The sequence below is a fragment of the Lissotriton vulgaris genome, chromosome 1_1 (genome assembly GCF_964263255.1).
Source record: "Lissotriton vulgaris chromosome 1_1, aLisVul1.2, whole genome shotgun sequence".
Classification (NCBI taxonomy): Eukaryota; Metazoa; Chordata; class Amphibia; order Caudata; family Salamandridae; genus Lissotriton; species Lissotriton vulgaris.
The window spans coordinates 1194194614-1194222010 of NC_141685.1; the positions used below are offsets into that span (position 1 = coordinate 1194194614).

At 45.9% G+C, this 27397-nt stretch overlaps 1 protein-coding gene across 2 annotated transcripts in view; it reads right to left on the bottom strand.

The window, feature by feature from the left end:
* Positions 1-27397, bottom strand: part of PRKAB2 (protein kinase AMP-activated non-catalytic subunit beta 2) — a 359499-nt gene that overhangs the window by 80599 nt on the left and 251503 nt on the right. The window contains exons 6-8 of one of the 2 annotated variants that reach the window (XM_086964446.1): positions 23412-23545; positions 19102-19170; positions 18073-18113 (exon numbers count right to left, since the gene is read on the bottom strand). In XM_086964446.1, the coding sequence (XP_086820572.1) occupies positions 18073-18113; positions 19102-19170; positions 23412-23545 (244 nt within the window). The remainder of the gene's footprint in view (positions 1-18072; positions 18114-19101; positions 19171-23411; positions 23546-27397) is intronic. The other variant, XM_086964444.1, reaches the window with a different exon arrangement.

The window sequence follows — 27397 nt, forward strand, 5'->3', positions numbered from 1 at the left end:
CTCTAAGAGGGGGCTTTCTCTGGTTCTAATGTCCTTTGATGGAACGCAGTCATCTGGACCAGGGGGATAGTTAAAGGCTGGCTGTCGGTCCCATGTGGCTTGATGGTTTCTTCCACAGCTATATCGCTGGGTAAAGCAGTTACATTTAAATTATATAGCTCTTCTTCTTCGGTGCCGAGGGTATCTTTCCTCAAGTTCTGGTGTGGCACTATAGTTAACAACGTTATTGATGTTTCTACGTGTGCCCCCGGGGAGTGCCTAACCTGTCAATCTAGGTCGTCCAAACCCGAGAGAGCATTATATCGATTCGTTAAGGGAATTGTCCAATGTGGAGTGTATGAAGTGAATGGCATGAATTGGGTGGGCCGTACATTCCCAGCCCAGTAGCTATCTAGTTTTTCTGTTACCGTATGGCCATCATGATGGGATCTCCATTGATTAGTATTTAAATACTTTGGTGAAAAAGAGGTGTAAGTGATGTGTTTAAACTTGTAGTGAAAAACACGTCTACCCCGAGTTGTCACCAAACACTGTGGGTAGAAGTAGCTCAAATTCCTGGTTGATATGCCTTTATCACCCCGCTCTAGATACCAATCAGTTATATGTGTAACCACCCTTGGGTCTCTGAAGTTGATGATTATTATGTGTCCAGTTAAATCTTTTGGTCGCTGTCCCACCCAGGCCAGTCTTCTCACATGTGCTATCTCTCCGTCGATATTAGGGGGCAATGGCCTGTTCGTGAGCCAATGTACCACTTTGTTCTTTAATTCGAGGTAACCTTCTTCCTTCCCTTCTAAGAGTTCGGGGACCCTGGTGAGAATAATAGCATATGGAGCCACCTCAGGTGGTAGATCTATGTGGTGATTTATTCTTTTTGAGACTTTCTGTGGGGAATGGGCCTTTTTCAGTAATTACATCCTTTCCTTTATCTTTAGAAGGTGGATGTGAATTGGGGGTCGTGTCAGCAGTTCCTCTGCTCTTTAACTCCTTATCTCCTGATAACCCTGTTGTTGTTTTCTCGGTTCCCATAGGCGCTTTCACGCCCCCTGTGGCTGCTTTCTTTAGCATTGTGTGGGCTCTCGCGCCCCCCATTGGCATTTTCTCAGCAACCTTAGTAAACAGTTTGGAGCATGGCAGTGTGGGCATATCCCCAGTAGAAAGGCTTTTTGTGTTACTGGAGTTGTGCCCGCTATTGATGTTGGCCGATACAAGTGCTACTAGTTCTTTTAGAATTTTAGTGTTTGAGGTAGTAACTTCCGCTAGACCATTCAGGTCACTGCCCATTCTCTTTATCCTCTCTGTTAGTGGGAGAATTAGGGACCTGATTAGAGGTTCCATATTTTCCAGGGTACATTGTTTTTGGGCTCTCTCTGGAGGGTGTAATTTAAGCGGGTTAGTATCGCCCTGAGGTTTTGGCAAGCTCGGTGGTTGAGTTTTTTTTGCTACAATATTCTCTCCCACGTTTGAATTTTAGGAGGTTCTAGGTGCTTTGGTTCGCCTCCCCGCTGAAAAAGTCTGCCTCTCTTCCTTTTTAATGAGGCTCCTGGAGCTGGTTTAGTAGCAGTGACTTTACACCTGTTAATTTTGGGATTAGGCTCTGGCAACTGTAACAGGGAGGACTCCTCCAAGGAAAAATCCACAGAGGGGTCCAAGTTAACCACCTCAGCAGGCGTTCTACTAATTGAAGTCTGTGGGGGTGAATAATCTTGGAATAACAAGGGGATGCCAATGTCTGTGATGGAGATGTTTTCGTTGCTTAGTGTGCTAAGTGTAGGTGGAGTCGTTGTTAGCCTTATTGAGCCCAAAGAGGATCGTTTATTTTTCTGAAATTCGAAGGATAGGCGGCTCTCTACCACAGAGATTTCACGCTCTAAATTCGAGACCCTCTTCGTCAGAAAGGCATCCAAGGTCCCTCTGACACCTCCCCCCACAGAAATGTTCGATCCTTTGCTAGTTTTAGTGGCCATATCCAATTGTAGATACATAGGCTGCACCAACAGCTAACCAATAGCAGTAGCAATTTTCCTTTCAGGGCAGGCACACAAAAGATAGAAGAAATAGGATTTGGGAGCTGATAATTGTTAGATTTGGGGTCCCCACAGTATAACAGCTAGCAGTACATAGAAACTCATGAGAATATCAATCTTCTTACTGTTGTAATGTACTTTTGGTAGAAATGCCAAGAGGGGCGCCCGGCCCAGCCTTTCCCGGTCTTGGACGGGCTTAGACGGGCCCGCCCTTGGCCTGGGCTTCGCCCGGCGTCGCCCAGCACGTGTCCCGCGACGCAGAGGGAGGGCCGTTGATTTATGCGCCTCCCCGGTGCGGAAATGGGTGGAGGTGGGCGGGCTCAGGAAGCAAAGTCCTCTGGGGGCTGTAGTCCCCCCGCACGGCGGCGCGAGATCTTCAGGTGCGGCAGCGGGGGGGACCAGCCAGCACCAGCGGTCTCGAGGGAGCTCAAATGCTGAAAGCACAGGTCCTGGAGAGTTTATGGCCCGCAAAGAAAGTTTAGGTTCCCCGCTCCCCTGAGGGAGCGCCGTTGATTTATGCGTCTCCCGGGTGCGGAAATGGGTGGAGGTGGGCGGGCTCAGGAAGCAAAGTCCTCTGGGGGCTGTAGACCCCCTGCACGGCGGCTGTGAGATCTTTCGGTGCGGCAGCGGGGGGGACTAGCGAGCACCAGCGCTCTTGAGGGAGCTCGAATGCTGAAAGCACAGGCCCTAGAGAGTTTATGGCCCGCAAAGAAAGTATAGGTTTCGCGCTCCCCCGAGGGAGCGCCGTTGATTTATGCGCCTCCCGGGCGCGGGAATGGGTGGAGGTGGGCGGGCTCAGGAAGCAAAGTCCTCTGGGGGCTGTAGTTTCCCCGCATGGCAGCCGCAAGATCTTCCGGTGCGGCAGCGGGGGGGACCAGTGAGCACCAGCGGTCTTGAGGGAGCTCAAATGCTGAAAGCACAGGTCCTGGAGAGTTTATGGCCCGCAAAGAAAGTATAGGTAATCCTTTTTCAGGGGATTTCTGGCGATGAATGTTTGTTGAGAGATGCCATTTGCCAAGTGAAGCTTGAAGAATATCGCCTACATTTCCATCAGGAAGTCATAACCTGTTAAGAAGAGCCACGCTAATATTTTGCCTGCGTGGGATCCTCATTAATTGAAGCTCTAGAGAGGGTGCCACTACATGAAATATACCCCGAGAGCAAATCACTTCCAGAGAAAGTTGTCCCCGCAGTATACCTGTTTGAAGCGCTCAACGAACTGAACAATACTCAATGTCAATGCGCTTACAGGCATTGTTTGAATCACCAACTGGTGTAATTGTTTGAATTAATCATTAGATTTGAATGTATTGTTGTCATGTTTAAGTTTTTGAATTGTCCAGTTTTTTTAATGTGTTTATTAACATTTATTCATGAGGAATGTATAAATGAATGAAATGTGTATTCTTTTCATGCTTCAAAAAAATGAAAGGATGTTTGAAATTAAGTTGAATTAATACAACTGTGAAAGTAAAATGCAATGACGTGATGCGTTGTATTTCCAAATCTGCATGAGTAACTAGCAGTTCCAAAACTGGTGGCAAGGTAATTCCTTTTGAAAAAATATTGCACGTCCTACCGGGACCCCGAAACGTACGTAAACCCCTATAGTTTAAACTCAACGGTACATTAGCATTAAGGAAGGCAATGAAGAACCAGCAGAGCCCCGTTGGTGGGGAGAGAGCGGAAGCGCACCACAAATCTCCTCAGGTGATGATTTAGTCAGCTGCGCCGGTAAACAGGTGAGGGAGTGCGTCAGAGTTCCCACACCATGCTCTGTCGCTCGGCTTCGCCAGTCTCCCCTTGAAACATGATGCGAGCAGGCACAAAGATGAGAAATCCCTGAGCAGGTACCACTTCTACGAAAATTCTCTTCTATTCAACGAATGCGCAGACGGCAGATATTCTGTCAGTTGCCCACACGCTGTGAACACACGCGCCCGCTCCTCAAGTGAAAGAAAGTCCACTGTGAAGGTCCACGCAGACGGCAGATAAATATTCAGACCCCTCACTCTCTCTGAATACTAATGTAATGCACCACGGAGCTGGTGCTGCCTAACAAACCATGATAATGAACTCAACTGCCACGTCAGCTGGGGCCATGTGAGTGAACCTCGGGTAGGCAGAGGCCGAGCTGGAAGTCCTCAACATCACATACCAAGGCACAGCAAGGCTGGAAGAAGCGTGGAGGCTGGTAGAACAGGATGAAGAAGTGAGGGAAATTACTCACTTGCATATAGTAGAACCAGAACGGCTGACTTGGAGCAAGAGTTGGGGGTGGTGGTGAGCCGTCCCCACCCGATGAATCGTCGCCAGTGTTATCTTGAAGAAAGAAGATAAGGTAAGTGAAGAACTCTTCTTTAGTCGTCTTCTCACCACCACAGGTTCCAGGAAGCTGGAGGGCACTGTGGAATGTTAGCAAACACTGGAGGGGACTAGCTTAAGGGAAGAGCAGGGAAGGAGGGAAACAGAGCATTCCAAGTGGAATGGATTACAACAAAATACCAAAAACAACCTATACACTTTCTCAAAGGATGTGGATTAAAGTGGAGAAGATTCTGGGAGGAAAGAACTGATTTTCTATCTGAGGTGTGTGTAGAGAATAGATGCAGTAAAAGCATAAAATGTCATAAAGTGTGAGTGCATGTTGCTCAACAAAAGTGTCACAAAGCTATGGAGTGTTGTATCTGAACTGAAAGTGAGCAATGGTGCCAAGGATTGCCAGTTAGTCAGTTTGCTGCCACCATAGAAGACAGACGATTTTCTTCCATTGGAGAATAGGTTATTTTTGAGCACTGAAAACACAGTGCCCTCAGAATTAATCAATTAGGTTAGCTACGAAGGTCTTTTGGACTGATCATAACAGAAACACTTGAATGGAAACGTATTTTTGGTAAGGGTTAAATAAGATTTTGAATATTTAGGTCAAGTGCTGCAGAACATTTCGACTTGCTATTCGACAACATTTCAAAATGGGTTGAATATGTTTTCATACAAGTGCCCACTACCAATGAGGTCATAACATTTTAGAAGAGTTCTTTATAATAAAGAACTTCCCTTTGTAATTTCTTTCAATGGTGTACAATTCATGTAAACTATTAAGACAGATATTTGAAGATTCTGACAGATTTTAACAGAATCATGCTGTTCATTACAGAACCACCATTTTCGTTCACAAGTCTATAAAGTTTTGAAAGAAGGTAAAAGGACCATCAAACGGGGGGATGGGGGTGCATGGCTGATCCAGAGAATGTTGCAGACACTTGCATGAAAGGCTCCCGCTCCACTTTAAACAAACTACAATTATTCTGCCCAATATTCCTGTCCGCACGTTGACAGTTATGTGTTAGGACTTCCCCGGAGCATAAGGGTGTGATTTACCTCATATTTTGATACTGGTGAAATGCGCTCTCCAGCTCTTGAAGAATAGGGAAGAGGACCAGAGATGGAGGCATCAGCCTTCCTGGACTATACTGAACCTGGGAGATGGGTGTGAGGATTGGAATAAATGAGGAGACTGTACCGTACCCTTTCCCTCCCCGGAAGAAAGAGAAGAGAGGCAAAGATCTGGACCCCCTGCGGCCCAGTCAGAGACACAGCAGCCGCAGACTGAAAAAGGGGGTGTCAACATGGTGTACAAGGAGAGTTGCATCAGCTGTGTAGTAAGTATGCCATCAAAGGAACTACAGGATTGCTGTGACAGGATCCTGTGACCCATCAAGAGAGTCCTGAAACTGAGTGCACTGCCAATGTCTCATACCCCCATGAGACTGATAAACTGTGGTCTTCCTGGGATGAAGGGGCTCCAATCTAATTGAAATGCTTGACTGGGTAACTCAGCTTTAGGTCAGTAGATATGGGTGTCTGCATATTTTGCTGACTATATGAGGCAAGATATCGCCCAACGGGTTTGATTTTTTTTACTTAGTGATGAAAAACATCCTCATACCGAGAGGTGATGATGCTGCCACCGAATTCAGAAATGGGGAAAAAGGCAAAGAAAGAATAAAAACACTAAAAGAGAGAAAATGAAGGAAGGTTGAACGACGGAAACAGATGAGGATGGACCAGTGGTAAATCGAGAGCCACATTGGATGTGAATTCAAGGCGCAGTGTGTTGGATAAGTTTGACACTATTCTGTAAGCTATTCTAGACTTCTGTACACCCCTCAGGCTGAAAACTGAAGACATTGCGTTGAATGTGGGTTTGCTTTGGTGGATCATAGGAAACTCTCAGGCAGGGTAGTCAAAACTGAATTCACTATTGCCACAATGAGACCGATAATCTCTGACCATCAGGAATAGAAGCATGAACTACAGAAAGAAGTGCAGACTCTCTATGACAGACCTGAAGATGCAGAAGAGTGTTGCCACCGAACAATATCCAGATTGTTGTGCATCCAGAATGAGTCAAGGGATGGTTGGCAGACACTTTATAGAAAGCATGTTGCTAGACATGATGCTTTCACGAATTCGAAAAGCTTTCTCCATAGGGAGAGCCCATAGGGTCCCAGCAAACATACGATGGTGGTGAGGTTACTCAAACATTGCGACAGAGACAATATTTTGAAAGTTACTCGAAAATAGGGTTATTGGAGGTGGAGGGCTATAAGGCACATCTTTTTTTCTGCATTCTACTTTATTCATCGGGCCTGCTTCTGGGGTCTATGACCAGGCTAACTGATGGTGCTGCATTCATTGACGTTCAACCATGGACGCAGGCTGATGTAGCTACTGTGTGGGATCTATATAGAGTTAATACACTAGTAACATTAAGGAGACTGCAGGCAGACTTGGAACTTAATGCAGAGCAAGTTTTAACTTAGATTAATAAAAGAAATTACAGAGCCTCTAAAATCTGAGTTAATATATGCTCTTATGACACATGGGGTACAACAAGAGACAAGAGGCAGCTTTGGCACTTTATTGCTGCATTGGCTTCAAACAATATCTCCACAGGACAACACAAAAAATTATTTGGGAAATTAATTTGGGTAAGAAACTTCCCTAGAAAGAATTGACTTATGTCTTGGAGCATGCTAAGAATTTAAGTTCACATAACTCAATTACTCACACCACACTTTTTCCTCTCCGGACTGATTGCCAGAAATGTATGCTGGAGCTTTAGCAATGTGCCCCAGATGTAATAAAGACTCTGCCAATTTTTTTCATACAGTTATTGAGTGCCCCGTTGGCCAATAATACTGGTCATTGCTGGTGACTGGTATCAGATCTGGTAGGTAAAAACTGGAGGATATTATGGAATTCTGCTTACTAGGTATTTTTGCCAGATCAGCACAGACTAAGAAAATATCTCAGTTCATAGATTTGGCACTAGTTAGGGATAAACACAGTACAGCTGTGAACTGCAAAGCCACTAGGACACCTCATGTCAGAAGATGTGAGACAAAAGTTAACTACTGCAGAAATTGATGGTGTGACATTTATATGGAGAGATAAAGGAGCGTTACTTCTGTCACAGAATAGGATACTATTCTACTGGCACTATAGTCCAAAACTAAGGAAATGCTCCTTGAACAAACCAGATGTAACAATGAAGAATAATGTGATTTACTATGATATGTAGGACACAGGGACAATGATTGTTCACAGCCTGGATGGATGGACAGGGGTATATTATATGATTTTGGTGATTGTGCATGGGACATGAGAGATGTCATTCTACCAATCAATAGAATGAACTTTAATTGAATTTAACGTCACACTGATGGGTTGTATACACAATGCTGGTAATACATATCTCCTTCTATGATTGTATTATTGTTCTTAAGTTGTTTATATATGTTGGCAGATCTGTACTATTTTAATGTAAGTTGTGTAAGGCCTTGAAAAACATGATACACATAATTATATGTCTGATGACATTATACCAAATGTTACTAAAAGTAAATAATGAAGAGTTATTAAAAAGAAAACCGGGTCATCAAACAGTGCATTCAAAGTATATTAGTAATCTGTATGCATGTAGTTGAATTAAGTTCAATCGTTTGGGTACCTTACAATAAACTATGGAGAACTACTGATATGGCAATAACTTGTTTATGTTCAGGATTGACCAGGTAGGAACATCAAGTGCAGCTAAGCAATATAAGAATTATGATGAATGAATTACACTGGAACAAGGGTAAGGCAGTAGTAATAGCTGTTACCAATGAAGTTGGTCATATTGAATACTGAGAAAAGAAGTTGATTAATATCAGACATTAAAGATTTTAGATTGTAAGCTATGTGTTAAATATTGCATTAAAAAATGGTAGGCAAATTGAAGGAAAAAGACATCAAGAGATTTGGGTCAAATTGACATACTTTAGAGCAGGAAGGTTGGATCAAGAGGCTTGACGAGTAAATAAAAGATGCAATGTATTCAAACATCTTTAGGATATCATTCTCATCTAATTAGTTGTTGTGTGGACTTCTGAGTAGATACCGCAAATTTGTGGGCCACTTAACTGGAAGAAATACATAACTACCCCCTCACCTGTGTAGCGTCCTCCCCAGCCCGGGTACCCGCTAATGACTATGCTACACATGGAGCTTAGTAATACACGTCTTTATTTGTGTGTGTGTAACTGCAAACTAAACATTCTAAACCAGCCTTCAGTGTATTCGGCTCTAACACTTACGTCACAATTCTACGGAGCCCATCAAGAGCCGAAGGGTTCCATCATTTCTAATTCGCAAGACTCTATAAGCTGTACATTATGCAGTTACACATCAGTTGTGAATCTTAAATGCACAGCCAAATATGTTAGAGCACATCTTTTTATTTACCAATAACACCATATGTAGAGAAATATATTAAGGGATAATGTGTGTGGCTTGTGGAAGTGCATGCTAGCATCAAATTATTATGGTGTAGATAATAATAATTACTTTAAATGGATACGTTAAATATACAAAGTTTATTTCCTTTGTAAATTTCTCAGTTATTCAGGTTGTCTCAACACGAGTTGTCACAAATATATATACAAAGGTATTTTTTTTTTTAAAACACAAAATGGTACTCCTTAACTCTAGTCTGTGCTAAAACTTGTGGCAAATATGTAGTTATAGATTTATGTATATAAATAGGCACTAATAAAAAAATATTTTAAAAAACCCTTACACTCCACAGCACCATCCCGAATCTATGAGTTCTATGAGTCCCGAATAGTCCACAATATGTGGAAGCAATTTGAGCAGAACCAGCAAACATTTTAAACCTTGGAATCTAATCTTGAATCCATTTACTCAAGAAAATAGTTCAGACTTTTTCGGCTGACTCTGGTGAAAAAGCATGCTGAAATCCATGGTAAAAGTCCAGGTGTGCATGGTTTGCAATGGAAAAACAATGGACGACTTTGGTGTGGCTAATAAGAAAGATACTCACATTTGTGAATGCATTTCACATAAAAAATTACCCTTACACAATTAGTAACATTACTTCTTTTGGCTATTCAATGTTTCAGAGTGTAAAGTTACTCAAAAGTGTAGACTTAAATGTTTCCACTCCCTGAGAAGTGGGGGAGCCAGATTTACAAGTCTAAAGTTACTGCAATCAAAAAGGAGCAATGGTATTGGAATTCCTGATCTAGGCCTAACTCCTTTACACTAAACTCAAGCAAGTCGTGGTTAATGGTGAGATATCCAGAGAATTCAACATCAACAGAGATGTCCTCTCTCGCCCCTTCTCTCCGCACTGACACTAAGGTGAGGATGGATGAACAAATTAGGGGGCTCAATGGACTTTGGGCTGGGAAGGCTTGATCTCACTATATGCTAATGGTATGCTACTATACCTGTCCAACCTGGACCAGTCCGGCATTAACTGGATAAAACTGGTTGTATTCCAGCTGGCTCCCAGAATATCTGGGTATATACATAAAGCTGGACAAAACGGAATTCCACAGGTGTAACTTGGGACGACTTTCCATTCTCAGCTTCTTTATATGTTCCAAAACACACCATATCAAGTGCCAGAGCAGTTCACTAAAGTGGTAGATGCAACCACCAGTCAGCTCCTATGAGAAGGTCTCCTGTATTGTCCTGTCAACTCTTACTACAGGCCCCTATGAGGGAGACGTCTCCCTCCCAAACATGCATTTGTACTACTGGGAACCAAGCTATTGGTTGTAAATGGGTGGGCTTTCGGCCCTCCTCAGAACCCGACACTATAGGTGGACATCTGCGGCACCTATATAACATTAGTTGCACACAGACAGCAACCAACCCCACACAGGTAGCAATCACAACCTGGAGGAAGGCCACAAAGAGGTTATGATGGTCTGGAAAATTGACATGAGAGACACTCCTATGGGAATCCAGGATACTGGTGGATTGGCAACAGTTAGAGGGACAATAGCAATGGGACATTATTAGGATCTTAAAGTTGGGGAATGTATGGGGTGGCAACGAGCTCCTCCCCCTTCAAGATATCCAGAGCCAGTATAAATTGTCCAAAACACAACGCTATGGTTACCTCCAGCTATAACACCCCCGTCAAGCTATGGAACGCTGTTCAGAAGGTTGCAGATGAGACCTCCATAGAATACAAAGTATTAACAGCACTGCTTCATAGACATGCTGAGTCCCAGGACCACAGAACTCTCCTCAACAATAGCCAACCCCCACTCTCCTCATTCAAGGGGAGGTGGGAGAGAGATCTGTGAGCTCTGGAGAATGAGGACTGGGGAAAGGGCTACAGGCACCCGAAAGAGGTGGCGACACAGGCTGTGTTCTGTCTGGTTCTGCTAAAAAGCCTGCACAGGGCCTTTTATACCAGAACCAGTCTTCACCGCATGGGGATCATAGATACAGATGGATGCTCCAGGGGGTACGGCCAGCTGGGTGCACTTGAGCATACACTGTGCAGCTTAAATGCTACTGGGACCAGGTGCGGGATCGGCTAATGGAGCTCACAGAGGAGACAATTTCACTGGGCCCGGTGCTGGCAATGCTAGGAATCTGGGGGAACAGACAATACCTAAATATGGATTATTGCGGTGTAACCTAGCCCGCATGGTTGCCAGAAGGCACACTGTCTAGCTGGGAGGCAGCAAGAAAACTCCCACAACTATAGTGTTGGGTGACCATCTTAGATAGGTGCATGTAGACCAAGAAATCAGTCTACAAGCCCCTTTGCGGAGCACAGAGACATGGGCTAATAAAGACCCCCCTTAAAGGAGCAACAGAGGGGGGGGCGTAATTGTTATAGGCATTGGTGGTTATGGTGTGAAGAGACTTCAGACTCCAGATGAAATGTGCATTGAGTCGGGGAACAGGTCGTTTGGTCTACTTTCTGGGGGGTGGGGGGTGTTGTGTCATTTCAACATGTCGAATTGATCTTTTCAGCCACTTTAAACAATACATGCTCTAATAAAAAGAGTTATAAAAAATAGTGCTTTAGCATTTTTGATTTATTTTACTTCTAAAATAAAGATATAAATTAATTTACATTATTATTTAACCTTAAAATAAGCTTTTTCGGGGGCGTGGCCAAGATGGCGGGCTGAGAGGTCGCACTTGCCGAGAGCTCCCGAGCCCCTGAAACCCTGCACCGCTCGTAACCGCTAATTCCCCCCCGGATCAAGCGGTGACTGCGCCTGGTGGCCCCGGTGGTGGTGTGGAGTGGCCGTTGAGCCTTGATTGCCCCGTCGGAGGTGCGATTCTGACCGAAATAGCCCGGGCGGAGCCCGCTGGGCGGCTGGTGTGCGATCCGGAGGCCGCGAGGCTTCCGGGCTTGGGGTCTCGACGGTGTGCTCGGCTGCCTGTGGTGTCCCGTTGGAGTGTCTGAGCCGCAGTGGCCGAGTAGGTGCCGGCGGAGGCTTCGCCGGCGGAGCGGAGCCGAACGGAGGAGATCGGAGAGAGCGGAGCCGAGCGGAGGAGATCGACAGAGGCGGAGCCGGCCTCCGGCCGCTACGCAAGACCGGGGCTTGAAGAGTCCTCGCCTCGTGCGGCCGCTCCGGCTAAGCCCTGGTTGTGGAGAAGTGGTGTTGCGCCCCCGGAGCTGTTATTCAACTAGGGGTGCCGGCCCCGACTGCCTACGCCTCGCGAGCCTGCCCTCCGGCGGTGTTTTTCGTTACTGGACTCGCGACGGGGGTAGGCCTCAATCCCTGGGCGTTGGCCCATTGACTGTAAAGGGCGGCCATTTTGTGAACCCCGGACCGGCTGCCCGGCCTTGCTCGGGGCCTCTGTGTGACGGTGCTTTCTGGCCGGAGTATAGCTGCCTTGGCACTGGTCACCTCTTCGCCGGGCGGCGGCCATCGTTGACTCCCGTACCGCCAGGATGTCGAACGCTAGGGGCCAAAGGAGGGGTGATCGGACTTTGCCGGACATGTTGGGACGCGGGGCCCTACGCAGCGGAGGGAGCCAAACTGCCACAACCTCCCCGGCCCCTTCCAGGGGCGCTGAGGGCGGTGAACCCCCGGTGACGCGGTCGTTCCTCGAGTCGCTGTTTAGCTCCTTGCGGGAGGATTTTCAGACTTTGAAGCAGGAGGTGGCCGGGGAGGTCCGCGAGATCCGGCGAGAGGTGGACTCCCTGGGAGAACGAGTCAACACCGTGGAGGAAGCTGGTCACTCTAGGGACGAGGAGATCACCCACCTGCAGCAAGAGGTCCTGCGGCTGCGGGAGCAACAGATCGAGCTGCAGGCCCACGCCGAGGACCTCGAAAATCGGGCGGAACAACATCAGGGTCCGAGGCGTCCCGTCCGGCGAGGAGGGAGAGGACGTGACCGCATACCTGGAGGCCCTCTTCCGTTCAATTCTAGGGGAGTCAGAAGATTTTCAGGTTCGCATCGACAGGGCGCACAGAGTGGGCCGCCCCCGCAGGGCCACGGCGCCCCCCCCGGACATCTTGGCCTTCCTGCCGGACTTCCCCCTGAAGGAACGGATCCTTCGCGAGGCGCAGCGGCAGCAGCCTTTCCGATTCCGAGACCACCCGGTGGCCCTCTATCAGGATTTATCTACGGTCACACTGCAGAAAAGAAAATCCTTTAAAATCGCCATGGACTTCCTCCGGGAACAGGGGACACAGTACTCTTGGGGGCACCCTTTCCGCCTGATTTTTCGGTGGAACGGAATATTGCACAAGCTCCGGTCCCTTCAGGATGTCTGCACAGTATTGGGCATCACAGCATCGGATACGGACACCCCGGCGCCGCGCCGCAGACGCAGCACTCGGGACGGTTGGCAGCAGGCTGGGGAGAGACGCTCCCCGCCGCCGGAGCGACCGGACTCGCCCACGATTCGGGCGGACATGTCGGCCGCCATCCAGGAGGCCTCCAGAGCGACGGCGACTGGTGAAGTGGCCCTGACGGCCTGAACTTACTCCGGGGGGAGTCTGCATTAGCCTTTTCTTATTGCAGGTGCGGGGGTTCTGGGGGTGGGTGGTGCGGGATGGCGAGTGCAGGTGTTGGTGGCTGGACGCCCACTAAACTGACTTTCCACGGCCTTGTCCGTAAAGGACCGGACTGGGACAATGACTTCTTTCTATGGTTTGAGAAGCGGGGAGCGGGAATGGGAATTGCGGGGGGTGTTTTGAGTTTGGGGGTCGGCGAGGGGGCTGGGAGTTGGGAATGGTGTGGAGTTGGGTTTGTGATGTTCCAAGGGAAGGGGGGGGGTTCCTCCAGTTGTGGGGTTTGGGGACTGTACTGTGCCGTAGGGATGTCTATGTTTGCTGCGCGCTGGGGCTTCGTGAAATGGCTTCTACGCTCGCTTGCCGGGCCTTGCCCGCCTATGTGCGCTTCAATGATTCCCCTCCTTGATGGCTCTTAAAGTTGTCACTCTGAATGTGAAAGGGCTGAACAATCCGGTTAAAAGGCAAGCGGTACTGTCTCTGCTAGAGAACTCCCAGGCTGATGTCTGCCTGTTGCAAGAGACCAATCTGCTGGCCAAAGACTGTCCCAGAATGCGTACCCCTAAGTTCCCCACGCAGCTTTTCTCCTCCAGCGCCTCCAAAACGGCGGGGGTGGCACTTCTGTTCTCGAGGGGGTTCCGGGGGGAGATCTTACACAAAGTGGCGGAGCAGAAAGGGAGGCTCTTGGCGTACAGGATTAGGGTGGGAGGCTTGGTGCTGACTGTAGGCTCTATCTACGGCCCCAATGACCGCCAGGAGCAATTCTTGCACAGGGCACTGGAAGACGTGGCGTCCACCTGTGATAGGCACATAGTGTTGGGGGGGGATCTGAATCTGGTTTTTGACGCGGCTCTAGACAGGTCTGTGCAACGGAGCCACCAGTTGGGAGAGCTTTCGGGCTCGGTTCGCACCCGACTTGAGGAGCTGGACTTGCATGACATGTGGCGCCACCTCCACCCTACTACCCGCGCGTACTCTTACTTCTCACACGCACACAAGTCCTATGCGCGACTGGACCATTTACTTGTGTCGGGACCGATGCTCGTTTTAGCCTCGAATGCTGACATGAGGGTCCTCTCTCTTTCCGATCATGCGCCGGTAGAGGGCACCTTCAATCTGCCCCCGGTGGTCCGGCCGAGAGGGGTCTGGCGACTCCGGGACACATTATTGCACAGGCGGTCGACGGTGGAACAGATTCGCGCGGCCATTGCGGAATTTCAGCGTGTCAATGATAATGACGACACCTCCCGCGCGACGCAATGGGCAGCCCTGAAAGCTGTGCTTCGGGGCGAGTTTATCGCTCTCTCCTCGGCGGAGAACAAGGATCGACAGCTCAAAAGGGACGAGCTTACCCGGCAGGTGCGGGAGCTGGAGCAGGTTCATCACAGAACGGGAGCCCCCAGGATCTGGAGGCAGCTGAAAGCCGCCAGAAAACTCTTGTCTGCCCTGGACACGGACCGGGCGGAATACGCAATGCTTCGTCTGAAGCACAAGTATTATACCGGTGGCGACCGCTGCGGACGGCTCCTAGCCAACAAGCTCAGGGTGCAACACCAACAGCACCGAGTGAAGGAGTTGGTTAACCCGGCCGGACGCTCGGTCACGGAGTTCGAGCAAATAGCGGATGTTTTCCGTAATTTTTACGCAGATCTCTACACTGGTGAGGCCCCTTCTGCCCGGACGGAGACGGACTATCTGGAATCAGTGCAGCTCCCTTCGTTGATGCCGGATCAGGCCCAGTAACGGGAGATCCGTATCGAGGAGGTGGTCACGGCGATTTCCCGGCTCAAGCCGGGCAAGGCCCCGGGCCCGTATGGCTTCATCCCTCTATTTTATAAAACCTTTTGTCAGGAGCTGGCGTCTCTGTTGACCCGCCTTTTCAACACGTTCGCGGAGCCGGGCGCCATTCTCCCTGAGTTTCTGCAAGCCACGGTCTCCGTGATCCCAAAACCGGGCAAGGACAGGACTGCCTGTGGGTCCTATCGTCCTATCTCGTTGCTGAACACGGACTTGAAAGTGTACACCAGCATATTGGCAGCACGCTTGGCACTTCATCTCCCGGGCATGGTCGACCCGGATCAGGCGGGCTTTGTACCTGGTAGGCAGACAGTGGACAACACAAAGAGGGTGACTCATATTCTTGAGAAGGCCTCCAGGATCCCCGGGGAAAGAATGCTCCTTTCCATAGATGCGGAGAAGGCGTTTGACAGGGTGCACTGGCCCTACCTGGAGAAGGTCTTGGGCAAGTTCGGGATAGGCGAGAAGTTCCGGCACTTGATCTTCAACTGCTACCGGTTCCCGTCCGCGGTGGTCCGAGTGAACGGGGGCAGTTCCCGGCCCTTCCCCATTGAGCGGGGCACGCGACAGGGATGCCCTCTGTCCCCTTTGCTCTTTGCTCTTTATATGGAGCCGTTTGCTCAAAGGGTTCGGCAGAACCCCGACATTGTCGGGGTCAAGATGGGCGAATTTCCCCACGCGATCAGCCTATATGTAGATGACATCATTTTGACGCTCAATGACCCACGGAGGTCGCTGCCGGCTTGCATTGCTGAATTGGACCTCTTCGCCGCGGTGGCGGGCTTTAAGGTGAACCTTGGGAAGTCAGCTGCCCTCGACATTTCGCTCACAGGCGCCACCAGGGCGGAACTGCAGAGACTTTATCCTCTGAGCTGGTCCGGGGACCAGATTCCGTATTTAGGGATCCTGTTGGCGCCCTCCCTTCCGGCGATGGTCACGGCCAATTATGCGGCTTTGAGCTAAAAAATCAGAGAGGAATTGGGCCGGTGGGATAAGGGCACGTTGTCGCTGCTCGGTAGGGTGGCCGCAGTGAAGATGACCCTCCTGCCTCAGGTGCTATACCTGTTTAGGGCGTTGCCATTCCAGCCCCCCACAGGGTGGCTTGCAGAGATTCAATCGGCCATTGCGCGGTTTGTGTGGCAGGGCCGTAGACCGCGGATTAAGAGGAACATTGCTACGCTGGCGCCCGAATCTGGGGGGCTAGGGATACCAGATTTACAGAAATACTTCCAGGCCGCCCAACTTCGCTATCTGGTGGAATGGAGCCGGTGGGAGTCGGACAAACACTGGCTGTTCCAGGACCAGGCGGTAGCGGGCAGAACGCTACAGGAGGTGCCATTCTTGAGGCGGTCACACCGGCCCCCTAACCTCTACGCATCTTTTGTGACACGTGTCCCACTTCGGGTGTGGGACTCGGTGGCCACTAAGCATGAATTTACTACCTTTCCCTCTCCCTTCACGCCGTTAATTGGCAATCCGGACTTCGGTCCGGGACTGGAGCCTGGTGCTTACGATCGCTGGCGGGCGGCCCGCTGTTGCACTTTGTATCACCTATATGGCCCCGAGGGTGTCATCCCCTTTCAGGATTTACGGCGGGACTACGGCCTCCCTGAGACGGAGCGCATGAGGTATATGCAGGCGCGCCACTGGGCACTACAACCCCAAGTGCGCGAATCGGCGGATCGGGAGATCACGGTGTACGAGCACTGGTTAATCACTCGCACGTCGGACGCTAAACTTATCTCCGATTTGTACAAGATGCTGCAGCCCCCCCCCTTTTACATTCACAACCCCGGTAGGGAGCGATGGGAACGGGAGCTCGGACGAGTGTTGAGCCACACAGAATGGGACCACATCTCCTACCGCTCACGCCACTTGGCCTATCACACGGGGCTCACGGAGACCTTCACTAAAATTTCGACCTACTGGTACCGCACTCCTGAGAAATTACATGAGATGGATAGATCACTGCCGGGGACGTGCTGGCGTAACTGTGGCCACACTGGCACGCTTACACACATACTGTGGGATTGTCCCCTCTTGGCTTCTTATTGGGAGGAGGTTCTTGGTGAGGTGGACAAATGTTTTGAGATAGAGCTGCCACGGTTCCCTGCCTATGTCCTGCTGGGGTTGGCGAATGGGTTGATGTACCCCCTCAGGTCTAGAAGGGGCAGACAGATTGCGATAGCCTTAGGGTCAGCGGTGCAAAACATTCTCATACACTGGCGCTCCACCACACTTCCCACTGTTGTCGGCTGGCTGCATAGATTGTTGCATGTCCTTGGCATGGAAAAGATGTCCTTGGTGGCACTGGGGGATACAGATGCTTTTGAGGAGCTGTGGGCACCTTTCCATGGCTTGTTGTGCTCTGAGTTCAGGGAGATCACCTGCCCCAGGTATCTTAGGTTGCTACGACTGACACAGCCACCGGATCCGCCTGTCTGATTGGTCGGAGTTGGCGTTGAGTAGCGGAGTCGACCGGAGGGTCGCTATGAGGGGAGAGCTGGAGGTCATTGGCACAGTACAGGGGGTGGGTTGGGGTGTGGTAGTTGGGGGGCTTTGTTGGTTGGGTAGGTTGTGGAGCAGGGTTGTTTCCCCACCCTTTCCCCCCCCTCTTTTTCCCCTCCATTCCCCCCCTTCCCTCCTCCCCTTCCCCCCTCTTCCCCCCCCCCCTCCTTTTTTTGTCCTTAACCACAGGCGCACAAGCTGCGTATCCATGCCGGAAGGAGCCTATTGCAGAGCCTGAACTGCTTTGATGTATCTAATATACTGTATGCATTTATTGTGGGGCACCTGTGGTTTTTCTTTTCTTGCCCTGTTGTTTCCTTCTTTACCCTGCTTCAATAAAATACTTTAAACCTAAAATAAGCTTTTTCAAATTTCTCTATACTTACCACGGAGAAAGCTTTGCCCCAATTACTGTGATCTCCCTATGCTAAAGTACAGGAAAAGATAATACAGTTTAATTGACGTGAAACAATTTAGAAAAATGTTTTACGTTGAATATTATTGTGGATTAGATTTATATAAAAATGATACAGCACAGTTTAAAAATAAATTACTTTGAATATATTACATTAAAAAGAAACCCCATGTAAATTAAAAGAATATATATTTTTCATTATGTATTAGAAAGGATTAAAGTAGATGAATATAGTTAATTAAAATATTAGAATTTTACTGTAATGTAAATTAATGTCACATTCATGTTTAAATTCAAAAACATTAGTAGATTATTTTAACATAAAATAGGTTTTCTTTTTAGATAATTTTTTAACAATAAATGAAATGTATTTATCTTTTTAAATAGATTAAATAGTTTAATTTAATTTAGCCTTATTGTCAATATGGTTTTATTTTAAGTCGCTACCTCCATTATTTTCTATTGGAGGTTGTTGCAGTACCAGTGACTAGACATGTGTGAAACTGGACTTACTTCATCTCTGTACATGCACTCCTGTTTTTTCTCAATTTTGCTGTAATAACTTTAGAAGTGCAGTTTTTGAATAGCAATGGGCTCACTCTTGTGGGGAAATGTATGCCACTCCGTAAACACCTCTCTAACCCTACCTAAACCCCTCCCTCCTTCCTCCTCCTTAAACCCATTGTATTTAGTTGTCATGCTCCTTTTTTTTAGCCACCCCCCCTTTCCTTCCCACATTTACTACTAAGCAGTAAACTTACATGTGAGCCTCTCCCCATAGAAAAGAAACAAAAGGTGGAGGTAGAGATTTACACTAGGTTTGTGATTTGCATTATGTAATATTACTTTACATACTACAAAATACAGTTTGTGAATTAGGCCCTGGTTTGTCAGAGGACATAGGGATGAGAGCAGGATTTGATCTTCACTGAATTGACATTTCTGTATAACTTTCTAGCTAGGTTTGTTTGAATATTTTCATAACCTCTCAGGATCTCACCTTAATAGAGAGTGCATAAAGGTGGTTTAGCATCACATGGTTGGGTTCAGGCAAAAGTGCAGGATCACACTGAAAGAGAAACACAGCATGAAATCAATACAGAGGTATAACAACACATTTAGGCCTAGATTTATGAAGCCTTTCTGTTGTCTTTATGTGATGCGAGGTGATGCAAGGGCATAGCAAATGCTTCAGTAATATTTACAAAGCCATGCAAGGGGGGATTTGCAAAGCCTTGTGCGGCTTTGTAAAAAATGTTTATGCAACACAGCTGCCTGCGCTGCATTATGTTACATTTCAAGATGGAAGGTGTTCCAAAGGTGGAGCATGGGCCTTCCCATGCATTCACCAATGGTAATTGATGCATTCCCAGAGTCACAAAACCTAGTATATCTGGGAATGTGCCAAAATGCTACACCTTCTCCAATGAGATGTGTATGCGCTAACATGTCCATGCAACAAACACTACATCTGAAGTACCATTCACACAAAAAAAGCGCGTCCCGGAACATCTGCTGGCAATTAAAAATGATGATAAGCGATACCCAATTGCAAGACATTTCTGACTCAAACATGATAGGAATATCAATTTACTGTCCTTCAGTGTGCTGGACAGGATACCCATCAGAGGAAGGGGTGGAGACAGGGTAAACAAACTTAGACGTTTGGAATCTAATATGATCATTAGATACAACACACTCAATCCCGTAGGTCTCAACCTTAACGAGGAACTAGTTGTACATTTGGGATGAATTGATGAAACGTATTCGCAAACCAAGATGGTTTGTTCTCAAAACTACTACCTCAGATAATATCTAGATCAAATAAATGTTGTTTTTAAGTAAGTATTCATGAAGATACAAGTTTGTTTGAACTTTATTGCAGATATTATGGAAGCTGCGTGAGAAGATTAGATGCAAAATGGCTAAAATGTATCTAACCTGAAAGGAGCTGGTGTAATTATGAATGAATGACATAACAACGCATACATTTACAACGCATGCCTTTACAATGCAGTTTTTACATAGCATGCCATTACAACAAATGTTTTAAAACTACATTTACAACGCATTCCATTACATTGCATAATACCTTTACAACACAAACCATTACAGCGCATACCATTAAATTGCATTTAAGGTAAGTGTTGGATAGTGTAGGGGTAGAAATTACTATTCTAACTCCAGGGGGTGCAACAGTAGGGCAAGTGTTGGATAGTGTTAGGGTAAACATTACTATTCTAACTCCAGGGGGTACAACAGTAAGGCAAGTATTGGATAGTGTAGGGGTACTATGAGTTGTAATGGTATGCGTTGCAATGACATGTGATGTAATGACTGCGTTGTAGTGACATGCGCTGTAGTGTCATGTGTTGTAGTGACATGCAATGTAATGGCTACGTTGTAGTGACATGTGTTGTAAAGGATCTTGCGATGTAATGACTGTGTTGTAAATGTAGTGCGATGGGATGACTGCGTTGTAAAGGTTGTTTCCCTTTAATTATATGGCTACACTAGACATTGGCAAGTTACTTTGTAGCATTGTTCATCTCAAGTATTGTTTATAATTTTGAGCTGTATGTGAAAATCTTTATGCCCACTGAGGCAAAAAAAGTAATGCAATAAAATTTGCTGATAAACAATATTGAATATAACATTGATTAGAATCAAATAGGTATAAAGCGCACTTGAGCAGAATTATTAAAAATGCAGATAAAATGCAGAAAGAAGTACAAAAAAGCAGAAATAAGAACTAATTTATGACAAAATGTACTATGGTATGTACTATTGATGAATTAAAATCTTTATTGTCCAGCTGGCCACATTTTAGTTCTATAGAGCATTAGATGTTAATGAACATTGCATGTTGCTTTGTCTCAATTTGCTAAATTGATTATAGTAATGTTTCAGACTAATGTTATACAATGCATATAAAATTGAAACAGTTTTTTACCCTGGCAATACATTCATGTTAGAAAGAGTGTGGTAATGTAGAATTGATTAAACCAAATCTTTATTGTTCAATTTGCCACAGCAGAGCTCAATACAACATCAACCACAAATTAGGACTTTACTTTATTGTAATTTGCCTAATATGTCACAGCAGTGTTTTACATCACTATCATATAATTTAAACCAGTATGTAATTGCCTTCGGTTTAACAGTATTTTTTGTTATGAATTTAAAAACAAAGATTGACTTCGTGCAGCCGCAAGTGAAAGACTATTTTCGATATTTGTTAAAACAAATGGGCATGTGTGATGGTTATGAAAGTCAGGAAGTGAAGTTAATTTTTGACTCGTGATCAAGGATCCTTGTGCTCTGAAATGCGCTGGGCAGCGTTGTTGCACATATAATAAACCCGCTTCGTAAAAGATTGGGATCACTATGTGTTTTTCTTGAAGATTTGTTTCAGGGACCAAATCGGAAGATTCTTGCTAAGTTTTGCGATATTGGGGATCACTTCCGAGTAGCAAGTTCCCCCGAAAAAATAGAAGGCTTGGGCTGCAGCAATTTACTAATTGAATAACAGGACAAGTCTTCCATCATCGTATATGTCACCAAAGACTGTACTATTATTCTGCATCCAATCTGGGATATAGTGTCATTTGGCCACTAATGCTAACTCAGGTAGCACACATAGGGGATGATCTGGAGAATAAAGGACAACAGAACTCATTTTACATGTTTATATTCACCCCAACAAAAACAAACCGTGCATAATGGAAGTAGGTAAGTAAATCTCCCTCATCCTGGATTATACTGTGAGAAATAAATCAGTGTCTTCCATGATATTTATATGGTCCACACATTCAGTATTTATTTCTACTTCTAACCATCTCACCATCCACACCATATGTGTATCCAGGTAGTATATTGATAGATTGGCTACCCACATTCCTCCAGTGTCTATCATGCGTGTTGTCTTTTCAACAGAGGGCCGCCGCCTATGTTGAGGCCAAATCAGTTAGGATAGATTTAAAATCTGGTAAGGAAGAATTATGAAGGAACCACTTAAGTGCCATGAAGAAATAAAGAAGCACAGGTAGTACAATGACAACCTATTCCAAAAGGCCATTGACCGTCTAATGTCCTATCATGTCAGCATCCTTCAGCCTTTATATACTTTTCAGACCTTCTAAGGACAATTCAAATGGCCAAAACACGTAAAATACCTTGAATGGTATGATAAGAATGATCTCCCATATTCAGAGAACATCTAAAGTGTATTTTCAGATGATTAGGTAACACCATCTCTTTTATTGATGGTTCAGTTTTATGTCGAGTGGCTCACGTCAACAATTTCAAAATTATATTTGTTTTAGTCCTCTTGATATTTTTAGTGATGAGCTTTCTCAAGGCAAGTTGCTCTGCATAAATCATTGCTTTATGCTTGGACACCGTGGTCTTGTAGCAAGACCTATGAGTAATTGGGACTCATCCCAACTACCAGAGGAACCACCAACAACGACATAAGCAGCCCTTCCAGCATCAAAACTACCAAAACCAGCCAAGTACTGGGACAAGCAACACCTTTGTGATGGCAGTATTCCTTTTGTTTGCCTGTGGCTGAAAATGGCTTGTATATTTATGGGTCCCCGACTACTGGGCTATGCCCCATGTTCAAACACTAACAGCCAGAAAGCCTGTCATCATTGATAACAGCTTGAGCCAGATTTGTTGTTGCAACTGTTTGTGGTAAAGTGATGATGGCAACGCATGTAAAACACCTGAGGGACAATAAAAAGCAACAACATCAGGGGTAGCAAGCAAACACAGTTTTGGGGAGACTGAAGCTAGCACTGAGTCTGCAGGGGTCGTAGCAGTGCACACAGGGTGCTGTACTTGGATTCCTACATAACGTACCATACCTTACCATGTGTATTTGTAAAGCAAACGTTCACCCAAGGGCATCTTGGCGCTGAAAAGAGATGTTTATTGTTACCCAACTCAATGGTATTCATTTTATCGACCTCAGAAGGATGAAAGGATGGGTGAACCCACCAGGATGTGAACCTGTGACCAGGAGGTCCCTCCAGTGGACACGATAGTCCACTAAGCTACCAGACCCAGGCCAACTGCCTCGGACCTTGAGTCACAGTAAACGTTTTTTTTCTAGTTGCAAATATTTCCCAAACCTTTTGAGCTGCATTCTGAGAACCTAGTCTTCCTTCTATTCATTATAACAGTCAATATTGATTAACCTGTACACCTATGCGTTTTCACTGTATGTGAGGCACACTCTTGCTTTCACTGATAGCCCTAAACAATGCCTCAATATAAGAAAGTATCTAAGTAATTACAACTTACTGAAATATTAGTATCTTTGTTGAGAATGACTTGTAGGAGATGAGGTGGGAGAATGGGCGGGGACTTGAAGCGCTCATCTGGTCTGAACTCATACATTTCTTGAGCATAAACTCCTGGTGGAGAGCTGGACACATCTGAAAACAACATAAGACTCAAGCTAATGTAATTACAATATGGAAATTTCATGAAACATTGAGCATATTATCTTTGACTAAAGCAAAGGCCGATAGTACAAATTCCTTAAGTTCTCAAAACTGTCAATCACCCAGCAAGCAAACAACTAATGTTCCTTTTATTTACTTGTTTTTATATAGACCACACAAGAATATATTTATAAAAAAATCTTGCATTAGAAGTACAGAACAACAGCATTAAAGATCTATAAATATACATTTGCTCTGTTTGCAAACAGCAATGTAAGTCAACATCGGCACTGACTACCAAAATATAAAGGGCTATATTTTTACAGAATAAGGGAAAAACGCTGGCCAGGGTTGATTCGTTTTATTGTAAGAGAATTAACTAGAAGTACATTTATTTTCATTGTATTCAACAATAAACCATTAGCTTTCAACTTAAAAAAGAACACTGCATTTCAACTAAGAGTTGAGATTTGCTATTGTCTTCTAACCAACAAGACCCCTAGAATGAAGTGTGGGACTTAAGAGTGGTGGAGGAAAGAGAAATCATCACACACAAGGTCACCAAGAGCACTGACAAAGGTATCATAAAGAGCAAAGTCTAAAAATACTGAGGAAACAATGATGCCATGTTGGCTGACACAGCATTGTATAAACCCAGAACTAACCCCTAGCCTCTTGCCCAGAGGATATTTCTGGGCCCTGATGTGAGCCCAGGATAAAGTCCACAAGGCTTGTTGGTTGAGTCCTGGAAGGCAGCTGCTCCTTAATATACACCTGCCAAGAGTCATTTTGAATGGCTCCAATGATGCTTTCCTTACCATGGTAGAAAAGGAAAACAAAGAGAAAAATTCCAGCCTATTTGTTGACTCCGAGGTGTAATTTTTAATGGGTCCATTTGTACTATCGGATGACAGATGCTGCCGTTTAATGGTAAGGAATCAAGCCAGGGTGGAGGGATAGTTCAATGCTTTAAAAAGGGGGCTGAACTGATCAAAATAATGGTCAGTGAGATGCTTGAACCCCTCTGTACAGAGATATACACCGCTCGACTGTAAAGACCTGCAACAATTTGAGTAAAACACGGAAACCATATGTATTTGCTTGAAAAAAGTAGTTCTTGTATCCAAACAGCGTAGATTAAGCTCAGGAGCTCCTAATACCCTAAGGGGCTGTTTCCGATCTCGGTTGGTAAGCCCTCCGTAAGAATCGGACCTGGAGGGCTTTCCAAGCGCTACGGGTTGTGCGAGTCCAACCGAATGAGTACGGTGCAACCGCATGGTTACGGACTCGATTCGGCAGGACTCCCATAGCACACTATGGGAGCTTGTGTACGGAGGCGTACACAGGCTCCCAGAGCAAAAATGGGGTGGGTGGGGAAAAGCGTACACAGAGTGGCAGGCACCCTATTTTGCCTGCCACACTGTGCATGCTTGGATCGGGGGGACCCATGTGCACCTCCTGTGAGCAAATCGGAGTGCTCTGTGTGAAGTTTGCCTACTCTGGACCCCGGAAGCTCAATTCCGTCAGCTGCTCACACTCGCTGAGACTGATTCGATACAGCTGTCCGAATCGTGCAATGTATCTTCCCGTTCGGAATCCGGCTCCATTGCACTGCACGATTTGGCTCCGTATGAGTTAGACGGATAGATTCGGGTTCGTAAACGATTCGGTAGGCGCGGACGGAATCTTTGCATCATACTTGGTCGTTTGTAATGGGGTACGATTCGGACGGAAAGATAGGCTCTGAATCTGATTTGCTCTATATGAATCCTGTTTGGAGACCTTACTTATGAGATCAGATTCGGCCCCTAAGTCTGCGTTTTTTAACCCTTTGACTTCTATGGACATCCAAGTAATCATTACTGGAATCTGAGGACTCCCAACTGAATCACTATTGGAATCTGGAGATCACTACAGAGTCATTACTGGAATCCGGGGACCACGGCCAAAGAAACAAACATTCACTAGACAAATACGCAAGTGATGAAACGTATTTAATTTACAAGCAAATATGAAAAATCTAAATTTAAAGGGAAGGTTGATGTTTTTCTAAATTGAATTGAGATCACCAATTGTCCATGCTATGCACCGATTTATGCACTTGCACTGCTCCCATGAATCAATCTGAGGATACCAATTTAGGGATAGATCTGTCATCATTTGGTGCAACACAGAAATACAGCATGTAGCTCTGCGCTGCGTCAAATGGAGAAACCAGGAATGTGCCATATTTACCAACATATGGTGCAATCTTGCTCTCTCTCTGCACAGGCGCAGTTGTAGTTGTCAAGCACCAGTGCAGGCACCTTTGCACCAGGCAAGATTATTTTTGTGAAGGAAGGGTTACCTTGCTGAACAAAAACAATAAATCCCTGAGGCATTTCCCGCTTTCTATGTGTGCTGCAGAACGCAGTACATGTAAAAATAGGAGAAATAACGAGGGGAAATACAAATATTTCTGCTTGTTAAGCCTCATCTGGGAAGGTGTAGCATTTTGATGGATTCCCAAGTTTACTAGTCTTAGTACATCTGGGAATGCTCCAAAATCCATGAGTGGATGCGTGGGAACACACATGGAACGCCTTTCCCAAGCAGAGTTATGCAAGGAAGCGACTTGTGCTCCCTTAGCGACTCAAAATTTACTATGCTATGCAGAGCCATTCAGGCAGGTCTGGATGGCATATTAACTCTAATTTAAAGGTTTGCGTTGCTTTGTGTGATGCATTCGGCAACACAAGCCCTTGATAAATCTGGGCCTTCATTTTTAGCTTCAATTTCAAATGTCTTCACATTTACAAAACGTTTCCAATTTTAAATTTTGCTTCCCTATTTATTTACTTCATTAATTGCTTTAAAAAAATGTTTTAAGTAGTTGCGGACTTCCTGACTACGTGACGCGAACCCCAAGGGGTCCGCCGACCAAAGGTTAGGAAGCGAGGCCCTATGTAAAAAGCTATGCAAACACACGTGTTTCATTCAATTCTGGTATGATCGTCTCTTCCTGGAGCCGCCCCTTTCTCTAAATGACCATATTCATATTTATTTGTGGAAATGTCGCTGATGCTGTCAACAATATAAGACAGGCCAAAGGAAGCCTGTGAGGAAGTGAAATACCAGAAAAACATTTTTCACACCCATAAGCTTCCCTGCATTAACACCAGTTTTCAAAGAATGTATAGAATCATGTAGGTGGATAGGGAGGTAAGGTTCCACTTTGTCTAGAATGCAGAGAGAGTCATCACCTATTTTGAAAGTTGAGTACTCTGTGGTGCATCCTAGTCTAAAGCCTGACTGAAGTTCATGTGCATAATCAATTTTACCATTATTCTTCTAAATGTCAACCTTTTTTTAAAGTAAAGGGTACAAGTAAGTAAAGCAAAGTAATTACATTGAGTCACACTCTTAAAACACAATACAGTGGACCACCCATTTGTAAACAAGTGTTCAAACCTTAACCCGGATTTAACACTGCATTAACAAACACAAACAACCCATACAGTTTACGTCTTCCCACACCCCCTCTTGGGGGAAGCATAAGGAGAGCAGAGTGGTAAATGGGAGTGAAAGTCAGGGCAATAAATATGGACATCGATATGAGCTACGCAAAGATAGTCGCAGCCTTCACAGTCTTTCCCTATGATACGCTTGACCCTGCCCTTGCTACCTCTGGACCCAGATAATGAATGCAACAGCAGGAACGGAAAGAAAAGAGGGCTCTAGAGCAATTCTTAGGTTATGGCACAGACATATTTAGCTATTTGTTGTAGGTCTATTGTTCTCAACGCATAACATATACTTAGAGTGAACTTACGGTCAGCCCTTGTTCGTCACTAGATGTTTGTG